Source organism: Mixophyes fleayi, chromosome 9 (genome assembly GCF_038048845.1).
Source record: "Mixophyes fleayi isolate aMixFle1 chromosome 9, aMixFle1.hap1, whole genome shotgun sequence".
NCBI classification, from domain to species: Eukaryota; Metazoa; Chordata; class Amphibia; order Anura; family Limnodynastidae; genus Mixophyes; species Mixophyes fleayi.
The window spans coordinates 16782002-16794670 of NC_134410.1; the positions used below are offsets into that span (position 1 = coordinate 16782002).

The 12669-nt window shown below is 42.6% G+C and overlaps 1 protein-coding gene across 2 annotated transcripts; it reads left to right on the forward strand.

Moving 5' to 3' along the window:
* The first annotated feature begins 253 nt into the window (after positions 1-253).
* C9H6orf136 (chromosome 9 C6orf136 homolog) lies at positions 254-9989 on the forward strand. Of its 2 annotated transcripts, none has more exons than XM_075186625.1 (6): positions 254-476; positions 1653-2141; positions 3559-3647; positions 5152-5352; positions 6035-6104; positions 9314-9980. In XM_075186625.1, the coding sequence occupies exons 1-6, from the start codon at positions 366-368 to the stop codon at positions 9443-9445; spliced, it is 1092 nt and encodes a 363-aa protein (XP_075042726.1). In that variant the 5' UTR covers positions 254-365; the 3' UTR covers positions 9446-9980. The 2 variants fall into 2 exon arrangements, with proteins under 2 accessions (XP_075042726.1, XP_075042727.1); XM_075186626.1 differs by lacking the exon at positions 254-476 and adding an exon at positions 786-1152 and having other exon boundaries at positions 9314-9989.
* Positions 9990-12669: the final 2680 nt, after the last annotated feature.

A 12669-nucleotide genomic window follows, 5' to 3' on the forward strand; every position in this document is an offset into this window, starting at 1 on the left:
GACGAGGGCGGGCACGCGTCACATTAACCAATCACAAGGTGTCTCGAGCGTTACCGCTTTCCATAGAGCAGGAACGCAGACCGCGGAAGTGCCCACGAGCGCTCTCCCCCTATTGGTCGGCAGCCCCGAAAGGCTGGTACCACGGCCGTTATCGATCATATGATTAGACGGCAGCCTCACACCTCTGAGCTGTGATTGGTTGGTTAGGATTTTTTTTTCCAGGCGGGTGTTTAGTTACCTGATTGGCCGCTAGAGATCTTTGTCTCCTCTTCCTATTGGTTCGCTGTCATTCCTCTGTCCTGAGGGTCCCGGCCTGACGTCACGCTCGGTACCGGTCATCGCTGCGGGGCCGCTGTGCCGAGGACATGGCGCTGTGTGTTAGACGGCTCCGCGGGGCCCCCGGACTCGGTGGTCGGTGGAAGAGTGGAGTGCGCGGGACAGGTGGAGCGGCTGGGAGGCTGCGGGAGGGCGGCAGGGTGAGTGCGGGCTCCTTAATCTGCTGTCCTAGGTCACAGGTCACAGCTGCAGGTCCTCCCGGTTCCTGCAGACCCTGGACATGGCAGCTTCTAAGTCACTGTACTTTTATACAGGAAAACCTACTGCTACTTATCTTTATATATATATATATATATATATATATATATATATATATATATTTTACACACACACACACACACACACACTCCCCTCCAGTATGTATATGTTATGACTAAACCTATATTGATATTACACACACTCTCCTCCAGTATGTATATGTTATGACTAAACCTATATTGATATCACACACACACACTCCCCTCCAGTATGTATATGTTATGACTAAACCTATATTGATATTACACACACACACACACACACACACACACACACACACACACACTCCCCTCCAGTATGTATATGTTATGACTAAACCTATATTGATATCACACACACACACACTCTCCCCTCCAGTATGTATATGTTATGACTAAACCTATATTGATATTTCACACACACACACACACACACACACACACACACACACACACACACACACACACACCTCCAGTATGTATATGTTATGACTAAACATATATTGCACCGCTAGCCTCCCCTCTAGTATGTATCAGTATATGTTATTACTATATACTGTATATGCACCACTCCCCTCCAGTAAGTATCAATATGTTATTGCCATATGTATGTATTTCTCATTATATGTTGTCCTGCATGTATAGAAACTGCACAGTGCCCCTGTATATTGCATGTGTGAATCTTAACAATCCCCGCATGAGTATCTCCGTACAGGAGGAAGTTATAAATGTGTAAATGTTATTTCACATCTAAGATTAATGCAGAAACAAGATTGTCTACTTATATTTTTGACACTGACTATCTCTGATTCACTCCCCTTTAATTGCTTTTATAGTAGATTGGATAAATTTGCACCTCCGTGTTAGTTTATAGAAAACATTGTATGTTCTTCACAGAGGACTTGGATACTGATCTCGTAGTCATTTATACAGATGAAAGACTAAGCAGTATCTTATCTCTCATAAACATCCCAAACTTAGTTTAAAAGGACTTAAAACATTCTTACAGATGACTGTTTAATATAAAAACTGTACATTTGCCATAATGTCTTACATCTGGTTATGACTTGTTTGTCCTAGGCCCGGGAAGCCATCTTGTGCCGAGAACTGAGGCCCTGTACCCGTATCAACGCTCCTCTTAGACGACCATTGCCATTGACAGCTACCATGCTCTCTCCTCACACCAGGCCTGTGGGCCTTAGAATGTGTTTACCAGCTACTGAGCAGGAGAAAGCTCTGCAGAGACTGAGGGACTTCCTGATGCAGAAGAATTTACCTCCAAAACCAAGTATGGGACTGTTACCCTGTGCCCGAGCCAGCGCTGCGTGTCCTGTCGACTTGGAGAGCTGGCATCTCAGTAGTGCTCAGTTGGATTGTTTTAGAAGTCTATTTGAACCGGGAGTCTGCAGGACTCCTTACCAGGCTCTAGCATTTCCCACACGTACAGCCCACAGTGGTTTATTAGTCTTTACCCCCAGCAGAAAGGTTGGAGCCAAACAGATCCCTGGGGATAACAAATCTGATATGGAGCAGCACCTGGCGTTGATGCATGAGAAACTGAGGGAAGAGGTGAGTGAAACAATGCAAACTATTCACAACTCGGATGAGTTTTGGTGCTATATCGCACTGTCATGTGGATGTGGCTGAGGTATCAGCCAACATATGTACAATTGAGCAGAGGTGAAGGGAGTGTGTACACTGCAACGGAAATTCATTACAAATATGTGCCTAGAAAACGAAAAGATAAAAGTGCTTAGAAGGTAATTCCCATTTAAAACTTTCTTTTCTCCCTTCCCCGTAGACTTTGTAGTTTGCTGTCATAATAGAATGAATTGTGCACTCAACTATTCAGTGCTGGTTGCTATGTGAAATCGTGCAGGACTTCCTGCTCTCCTCTACCTGACTGCTATTTAGTGGATCTAGGTTCCCCTGGAGACACGTGTCGATATCTGGGTCAACTTCATGACTAGAAAATGTTCAAAGTGAACAGGCTTTCCCCACATGTCAGATCTCAGCTGGCTGGGGCTTGTCTATTCAGCTGAGAACTAACACCTAGGGGTATATTTACTAAACGGCGGGTTTGAAAAAGTGGGGATGTTGCTTATAGCAACCAATCAGATTCTAGCTTTCATTTATGTAGTGCATTCTAGAATATGAAACCTAGAATCTGATTGGTTGTTATAGGCAACATCTCCACTGTTTCAAACCCGCCGTTTAGTAAATCTAGCCCCTAGTGTTAACTTGTATTGTGTGTCGGCTGTCTGGACAATCCGCAGATAGCCGAGATCTAATGCATGAAGACAACACTGCTCTCCTTGAATCTCTCCAGGTTCCGAGCCCCCTTGTAGACTTCAAGTGGTTTGGGTACCATGAGTGATTATGAGGCATAGGGCTGTTTAGCTGTGGTTGTAAAGGATAACTCTGTCCACATTAAAAAAAATGGTTTGGGTGGAGTTAGGTAACTTTATTTATCACAACAAAATCTTATTTGCTTACATTCACATGATCCTTCCATCCAGCTGTAACTATGATACCGCCAATGGTCTGAGCATGAGATCCTCTCTCCTGCTCTGGTGGTGTCTTCTATAATAGTCCAGCTTGTGTTATTGAATCGCAAAGGTCTTAAGGCAACAGCTCCCTCTCCACTTCATAATGACAGCAATCGAGTGCACTGATATCGTGACATTTTCAAAGAGAATTTCTGTCACATTAATAGATTAAGTCCCTATTGTTATAAATGCGATGTATCACAGCAAAGGGTGCATTACAATTTTTTTTTTTTTAATATATATATATATAATATATTCTCGTACATCTTGAAATAACAACAAAAAAATAATACAAATTGTTACTCCCGCTTTTACCATAGATTGTATATGTTCTCGTCCTAGCTGTCTAGGTTTTCCCCTGCATGGCCTTCCTGCTTCATGTGTTGCTGCTACCAGTCACTTTATTCTCATACCGATCATTTCCACTACTCTTGCAGTTGCCAAATTTCTTGTGGAAGCCTGCAAACTATACGTTATACAGAAAGGACATGGAGTTTGTCAGTAATATGCTACACATGCACCTACGGTAAGAGCCATGCAAATAAACCCTCTCTAATGATTTATTTCACTCGCCATATTATCCAGCTTATTTTACAGTGTCGCATATGCCAAATTTGATGCTCTACTCAGCCATAGGATCTCTTAGGTGATATTAATGAAACGCAGCATTCTGATTGGATAGATGGCAGCTGTGACATCACTTCGTTAGTCATAGTGGAAGCCAGAGGAATTTTCTAGCCAATCTCTTCTTAAATTGGATCTATCATAAAAAGCAATGGAAACATCACTTTAACCTAAAATATTGTGAATATGTTATTATTAAAATCGACAATCGGTATAAAAACAAACATGTTATGACAAACATTCTAAAGGGGCTGTGTATCAGTGAATCTGAAACACAAACAAAGGTCCAGGAGTCATATATATATATATATCTGTGCTTGTATTTTGTGTAATTACAACTTTATAAGAACTTTTTTTTTTTTTTTTAAGGTTAAAAATAATTGTTTTGTGATAGATCTCTTTCAAGGTGACCACACACAGGCCTATCCTGCAGTTTCATCAGAGTCAATCGATAGAATCGCCTTTTAATTGACTACATGTGGGTGACTGAATCAGACACGATCTAGAGCAGGCCTGTCCAACCTGCGTCCCTCCAGGTGTTGTGAAACTACAAGTCCCAGCATGCCCTTCCAGCTATCAACTGGTTGTCTACCGGCAAAGCATGCTGGGGCTTGTAGTTTCACAACACCTGGAGGGCCGCAGGTTGGACAGGACTGATTTAGCGGTTTGTCTGTGGGGTTGAGTAGGTTTTTTTTTCCCTCCAGCTTTATTGGGCCTGTTAGCTTGGTCCACAGACCTCACACATGCCAACAGCAACCATCCTCTGACATTGTATAATTTGACCTGTCAGTTGTCTTGGGGCCGTACGTGTAATATACTGTATATGTCCATTCACCTGATCTCTTCTACATTTTCACGTGGCCGGTTTTTCCTCTGCAGTAGTCGGTTTATAAGTGAACTGCTTTATATGTCCGTCATATTTGTGGAGTTTGGTGTTTTGCTTGTTTTTCAAAGCTCCTCAGTTATAAACGACTGACTTCTTGCTCTGCATGTCTCACAATATTTGTATTGTCTTGCGGTTTCTTGCCTCAGGGGCTTATTTAATATCAGGGGGGCGTTTATATAGTCTGGTGAAAAGAGGGAGAGGGGGCGTTTCCTTAGCATCACATCTTTATGTTCATCACTGAAACTGCAGTGGCTATTGAGCCACCTTTATTCCTCTGTACCCGTTTTCATGAATGTTCCCAATAATGCCATGTGCACAGATGTGTTGATTTTTTTTTTTGAACAATACTAGTCAAAAGACAGAATCTGATTGGTTGGTACGGATTACAGCACGTGCACCATGTTTAATAAATAAGCCCTACACTCTAATAAAGGGATGACGCTGCTAACACTGGCTTTCTGCTGAACATCCCTCTGCGTATGGCGCTCTCTGATGTCTGACTTTTGTTCCTCTCTCACAGTGGCCTCGTCAAGTACCAGTTCTTCCTGACATTCACCCGGCTGCTGCTATTGTGTTATTACACCAATACGCGTGTGACGGTCCTGAAACTGACGTCTCACCCCGAGACCAACAGTATCCAGGCCCGCTGGTCGTTTTCTGGCCTCCCGCTACACTGCCTCTTCTTCTACTTATTCCGTACAGACAAGAATGAGCTGTACAGGTGAGCCCAAAACAACGCTGATATTAGTCACGCAGATTGCATTAATTAAAGCAAAGATCTGATTAGTTGCTTTGGATGACAGAATTTTTATAACCTTTTATATAATGCAGGCAAAAGTACGCTACATTCAGACTTGTAGTGTTGAAGAAGTATCAGCAAAGTTTATTAATATAGGTCAGCGTCTTGGGACTACATTGTACATTTGACAAGATGAATAAACGTCTTTTTAATACATTTTCAACACATCAATTTCTGAGCTTGTTTTTACCTGGACTCTATAAGTCCGCTTTTGATTCTTTGTCACTGTGTATTTTGTGTGTGTGTTTGTGACACACCTTTCAACACTCATGAAAGGTGTCCAGGCAGCGGTGTGTATAGAGGCAAACATGGCCAGTTTCAATACAGATAATGCGATTGTATCAGGAGAGAACGCCACTGTAAGACCGAGCAGGAAGGGTGACTACATTACAGGAGAAATGTCTGTGAGTGGACATCTCTACAGTGCGCTTGTCTACACAGAGTGGAGGCAGCCATCTTGTCTGAACTAGTATGCAGTTCACTGACCACATTCCTAGGAAGATTGGTTCAGGCCACAAAATGGCTGCCTACTTGTGTGTGGGAGATAGGTGCACTATTGTACACATTCACACTGATTGAATACTGACATGTTTCGCTTTTTCAGAACATATGATGCTTTCTCCACCTTCCAGCTGGCTCCCGATGGTTTAATATGTCTGCATAAAGTAGAACGGGTAAGTTACAATGTCAGATTTGGTTACACCACTTATCAGATTGAGGAATATTAATATATTAAATAGAGCAACTCTCTTAGTAACCCATCTTCTCTGCCCCATGACTAACAAACATGAGCCAAGTCTAGTCTGTTTTGGAGACCAACGTGGATACCAGATACCTGACACTGACCTAAAGTATTAACATTAACAGTTTACTTTATTTCTGAGCAGTGCCAGACAGAGTGTGGCTAGGGAGCTGGCATCCTGTTCCCTAAAACATCTGCCCCTCTTCACCACCTCTGCTGACACGACTGAAGCACTCAGGCAATAGAAGCACCCAGACTGCATCATTGAGCTGGGTCATGGAGCTGCTACCAGCCTGTTGGCAAGTTGACTGGTAGCAGCCCCTTGAGCCAGGGCTGTGCTCGTGCTTTGTGAATGCCTCTGTTGCTTGAGCAGGTAATTGGCTTTTCATTTTTCACTGGCAATAGGCTGTTATTTTATCCCTTCCTCTATTATGTATCTGTCCCGTACACTAGTTGCCAGGCTATGGGTCATGTCATGTATATTGGTCACAAGGCTCTGGCTTCTGTATCGCCCACTACTCACCAGGCAATGTGAATTCACATCTGCATCTAGTATGTTGGGTTAATGTATTCTAGCAATGTTGGGAATAGTAAATGGAGCTGGTTCGGGGTGAGGGCATTCTGCCAACTTCTTATTGGGTTCCAAAACTGCTTGTTCCTCCTGATTCTGGGTGAGGATTCGTCTCTCTCTTAAAGAGCAAGTAAACACATTTTCACATTAACATATGTTAAATAGTGTTTTTCTACCTGCGCTACCTGGTTTTGTCAGTAGGGGTCGCCAGTGGAGCAGGACAAAAGCAAGAATTCTCCATAAACGGCGATCCTCAACCCCCAGGAGTCCGTTTTTGTCTTGTTGTGTAGTGAGGATGTTCGAACAGAGGACTATATATAGTTGGTGTAGTTAGCTTCAGCTGAGGTCGCCACTCACCAGGGTTGAATTGAGAAACCCAATATATTGATCTGATATAAATTTATCAAAGATCCTTCTGGGTCAATCCATATCAAATGGTCCAGAATTAGATTAATGGTTGCTTGACCATTTTAAATTTTAAATATTTTGTGTGTGATGACGCCTGTAAATTAGTAGTTCAAAACCAGCATTACTTTATTTTTATTTACTTTCATATGAAGGTGGCGGACATTTTTGTATCATGACGTATGAAATTTTTCCGCTGTTGCTGACATTTGGGACAAATACAATTTCTCGGCTCAGAAAAGTCATAGAAAGCTGGGATCAAAGCCGTTATTTTCAGTAAATTTCAAGCTACATAACTATTTCCCTACCTCTCTACCATATGACTGAAATTTAAGCCCAAAGTTAATTGTCAGATTTTAAAATAAAAGTACATTTTTTTGGATTTTATTTTAGTGGGAAGGAATACAATTTCAGAGCTGTCATTTTTCTAGGGAATAGCTATATACCCAAAGATTTGACAAACAAATTTTGAATTATCTATCTTGTCTACTTTTTTTTATTTTATTAGAGCACTTTGACATTTGCTTGTTTTTCCGCTTTTCACTAAATTGACCCCTAATATCACTGGTGGGGGAACATGATAAAAATGTCAAATACACAACATACACAGTACTTTGAGGGGTAACTGTAAAAACAATTTGGAGTTTAAATTCCATGGGGAACAAAGTTACACTAAGAGCAAATGTGTATTTTATCTTCATATGATGGTATATAAAAATAAAGTAATGGTGGTTTCTAACTACTAACTTACAGGGTTCATCACTCACACAAAATTTTTTTTTTAAAAAAATGGTCATGGAACCAGGGCCGGACCACTCTATATGGATTGACCCTTCTATTTAAATCCGATATCTACATAATGTATAGTCTACAATACATAATGTATGTGTAAAGTTACTCTGTTTTTATGCTTTACTCTCATTAATGTCTCGGGCCCTCTGTTGGGGTGCTTCATCTTGGAGTCTCCAGGTGCCTACTGTATTATTACACCTATGTACTGCTTCCTTCCATAAAGTGGACATTTGTTATTATGTCTGGTTTCTAAGGTTTATATATAATATTTTATTAATTTGATTCCATCCTACCTGTGGTGTATTTTCTCTGCCTGTTTGCTGTGGTTTCATACCAGACTCATACATTGTAGGTTACTTGTATACTGTCCTTAGTGTGTGTCGGGGGGGGGGACTGTAAGGGGCTGATGAGGTTGATTCGATTTGCTCTGCAGAGTTCAGCGCTATATAAAAATAATGATACTCCGAGGGACTTGCGGAGAGCTAGTTGTTACTAGTGTTTGCTTATTCTACGTTGTGAGCTTTGCACTATTACACTTTATGAAACAAGTTTGGACGTTAGCCATTTTCTGATGCTTTGGGGCTCTTATGGTTTTGCACACTTGTTTCTGTTGAACTTTATCGTTGAGCATTGTTTTAACTTTTGTTTCGTGGTGCAGCCATTGCTACGACCCCACACATTGCATTGGAGAAACAGCATTAATCTTAAAATGAAATGGCTTTTCTTGTAAGCCTGTGCTGTCCGTGCACTTATCTTTCTGGGACAGGGATTACGTAGCTCCTTCTCACTGTCTGCTCCTTGTTTTCTCCGGCTGTCTATTTTCTATCCTTTGCCACCTCTGTAGCTCTGCTCAAAAGGAAACTGAATCCTGAGCGATAGATACGGCAGCTCTCCCCAACTCCTTCCACTGGTGCCACCTAGTGGTAAAGCCACACTTCGCACTGACAGCACAGAGCTACAATCCGGGGATTTAATAAGAATATATACAGTGGTTCAGGTACAATATTGAGCTTGGTAATATGAAGTGTTTATATGTTACTAAATCTTTCCAGCACACCTTGTGTCCTGATTCCTGATTTGTGTGTGGGCTTCATAGCACTAAGGGAAGGCTAACCTGTGACACTCCAGGTGTTGTGAAACTACAAGTCCCAGCATACCCTTCTAGCAATAAGCTGCTATATATCGGCAAAGCATGCTGGGACTTGTAGTTTCACAACACCTGGAGTGTCACAGGTTAGCCAACACTGTTCTAGATGATGGAATTGCTGTAGATCTGTGTAAATCTCTATGCCATGTAACAACTCTTACCTATATCATGTACCCGTCCCTACTAGAGAGAGATGTGCTTCTCATTCACATCCTGTCTGTTGCAGGTGATGCCATCCCAACCACTTACTATAACCAAGAGGACGATTCTGGCTGCTGCACTTCTAGCTTTGGGCCTAGGGGAAGATCGACCTGTTCTAAATATGCTTTCTTCCATTAAAATACCCTATGAACTGTAATCTCTGCTCTGTGGGAGTGTATGCTCCTTTCCCATCGCTGCTGCTGTCCCAAACCAAATGACACACCATCCGGATAGAGACTGTGCCAGGACCCTTCTCGTATTGCCCAGATAGAGATGATGCCGCAGGAGTCGTCTACATTAACAAACCAGCAGGCGGTACTAGAACTACCTGCTCTATTAGGAGTTATCTTATAGCACATTAAGAGGCGTTTAACACCAACTGTCTGTGCCCTTAGTTCATTGTCCTCAAGTTGAAGGGAGTCTTGTCTAGATCTCAGCCCAAGAAGAGGTAGGTGTATCCACCCCAAGATAGTCTGCACTGCTGTGTCTGCATGCGCCAGCTGCCTGTGGATGTGTAACATATACTGTACATAATTAAATTATAACAACTTGTCTGTTGCTGGAGTGGCTGATTATTGGGTATTCTCACACAATTGCTGCTTCTGGTGTGTGAATGTGTCTAAGTCTTACAGCATTTCACAGGGAACCACACATTGTAGACCTGCTTTCATTTAGATGCACAATACACTCTCTACTCATTAATTGGATAACAGCACACCTCCAGCTCTCTCGATTCATTTCTGTTGCTACTGTTAATGTTATACTCTACCTGTCCATATTAAAGGGAAGGGCAGGGGCAATTACCCTACAGGTATGATGGGTAGATTATATTGGATGCTGTGCTATGGAATAACTGCTGGTACTCTTACTACACCGCTCCCAGAGGAAAGTCTGCTCCTGTGTTAGTTTACAATAATAGTCCTTTCTGAATTAATTATAACTTCCATTGTTGCATCAAAAATCTTTTTGAAATCCTGCGTCTGTGCGGAGGGGAAGGTGCACGTAGTGGACAAGAGGATACACCTGGTTAAAAAGTAACTCATTTTCTAATTTTTTTGCTGGGACCTGTGTAAGAGTTTCTACCAGCCAGTAGCATTATCTAATGTCACAATTATGGAACCAGTAGGGACCATGTTACTATCCCCTCCTGCGTGTGTGAGCAGCAGATTGTAGGGACTTAAAGCATCAGCATGTTGGTAGTCTTAGGTGTTCTCTATGACACAGTGACACTAGGGTTCTTCAGCTTAAAGTAAAACATTGAGCAGTGCTGGTGTAAATAGTTAGCCTGGCTTGGAAGCCAATCAGTAAATATGAATTGAGCAAGATAAGGAACATGCTTCTCTTTTTTGCCATTGGAAGAGTTTTGTTGTTGGTTTGGGGGGAGGGGTGTATCGGGACTGGAAGTATGTTTGCTGTGGCCTCTACACAAGATCACGGCCTGAGACTTAATCATGTAATGAGCGTCATGCGGTTGTCCTGTGTGATTATTGTTTGAAAGGAGATGACAATGGATGGTTTCTTTTAAATATATTTTACATCTTAAGATAGACAAAAATATCCATAAGGATGATGTAGAGTCCTAAAGGGGTCTTGGGTTTCACACTTTTTGTCCCTCAGGGAAGGCCAGGAGTCGGACCTCTCCAGAACAAACATCCGCTTGTCTGGCAGGTTACCCACCCAGGATATCCCATGGTGGAAATACTCTGCTTTTCTTCTGGGACTAGTGATTAGATTCCACCGCCAGATGCCTGGGTGAGAGGAATTATATGTCAAGGATGCATCACAGATCATCTGAGGTTCCCACTGAGATTATTGCTCTATGGGAACCATTTCATTCTCCGCAGGAGCAGCGGCTCCAGTCCCAGCTGACCAGAAGGGTTTGGGTTTTTACTCCAATCTCTTGGCTCAGTAATCGGACAGGGCCTTTTCGATCCCTTCTAAATCTAATTCTTGAACATCCAACTTCAGCTGGACAAGTTTAGAATGGAGTCCTTGAAGGGTTTATCTACAGCACAGAGCAGGGTGAGTCCATGGACAACAAGGACGCCTACTGGTATGTTCCAATCTGGGAGGAACACCAGTGTCTGCTCTGATTTGCTGTACTGTCCTACAATTTTACATCTGAGGGTGGTTGTGGCAGGATGGTCTTCCTTGGACTGCCCCCCATGTGCCAGCAGAGGGGGTTCCTGGTAGGACATATCTGGGGGACACTGCTACCATGGGTTGTGTGAAGGGAGTGGAGTTTGGCACTTAACTGGTTAATGTATCATGCTGACAAACCCCTCCCCTCTGCAACTCCCCTGTAGCCTCTTCAGTCTTAGTTGAGTGACCAAGGGCGTTAGGCTCACTTATGCTAGGTAGTATATTTTTTAGTTATAATACTTTAACTTTTCATTTTTTATTTCACTCCTTACAGCACACAGAGCACACTCGTTCAGGGAAAGGAGCAGCTATCAGACAGCCGGACGGCTCTCACTGACAGCAAAGTATTTTTTATTACCTTCATCTCAGTGCTGACAGGTGGCTTATAAAGCCGCTCTCACACTGATCATTACCTGATTACCAGCGCTGCCACGAGTGGGCGAGAGCGCCGGTAATCAACAGCGTCGGAGGCTGCCATTTCTGGACTATACCTATCCCCTCCTCAGAAAGAGGGAGGAGACTTGGTCTTTACTTATAACGGCCACAGTGATAAGGATTGGCGATTACTGCTTAGTGAAGAAGCGGTAAATCACCATTGCCGGTATTACTATTAAAAAGAGTGCAGGATGAGGAGATCTAAGGATAATACAGCTCCCCCGCCTGCAAAGAAACTTTGGATTCTCCTAGGGTGCCAAGAACTGCTCTGGAAATAGCAGCTACTTCTGAGGAGCACACGCAGAGCTGCTGACAGACCTCTCCTGCTCCAGACATTTTAGCCTTATGGAAGGCTAGTGGTCAGCCCTTAAAGTGCTGAGCACTAAATTGAGGTCCCATGGAGCCACAAACAAACTGATAGAAGGAAGGATGAATCCTATTCACTGCCTGCAAGCAAACAATCAAGCCTTCAGAATCTAACTTGGTATCTTAAGAGCACATTCAAAGCAAACATTTGTACCTTTACCATAGAGAAAGCAGGACCTTTGCCAACTACTGAAGGAAGTCAAGGAGACTTTAGGAATAGTCCCAGTCGTTAGATTAAATTTAGAGCCACGCCATGTGATAAGTTTCTTCCAAATCTGTGATAGATTATTGAAAAATACTTTTACTGTAAGAGAATGTTGATTACTCACTCAAGGCTTCCATTACTCCTGAGCAGTTCCCATCCTATCTCCATGCCATTAAAGATAACCACTTTGGATTTGGATGAAGAATTGAGCCTTTGTGTAGGATATCTGACCA

Bases quoted from the DNA above. Each gene is read 5' to 3' on its own strand.
- C9H6orf136 (XM_075186625.1), top strand. From the start codon at position 366: ATGGCGCTGTGTGTTAGACGGCTCCGCGGGGCCCCCGGACTCGGTGGT. The intron at 3,648-5,151 runs GTAAGAGCCATG...CCTCTCTCACAG, and splicing joins ATGCTACACATGCACCTACG to TGGCCTCGTCAAGTACCAGT. The intron at 5,353-6,034 runs GTGAGCCCAAAA...TCGCTTTTTCAG, and splicing joins GACAAGAATGAGCTGTACAG to AACATATGATGCTTTCTCCA.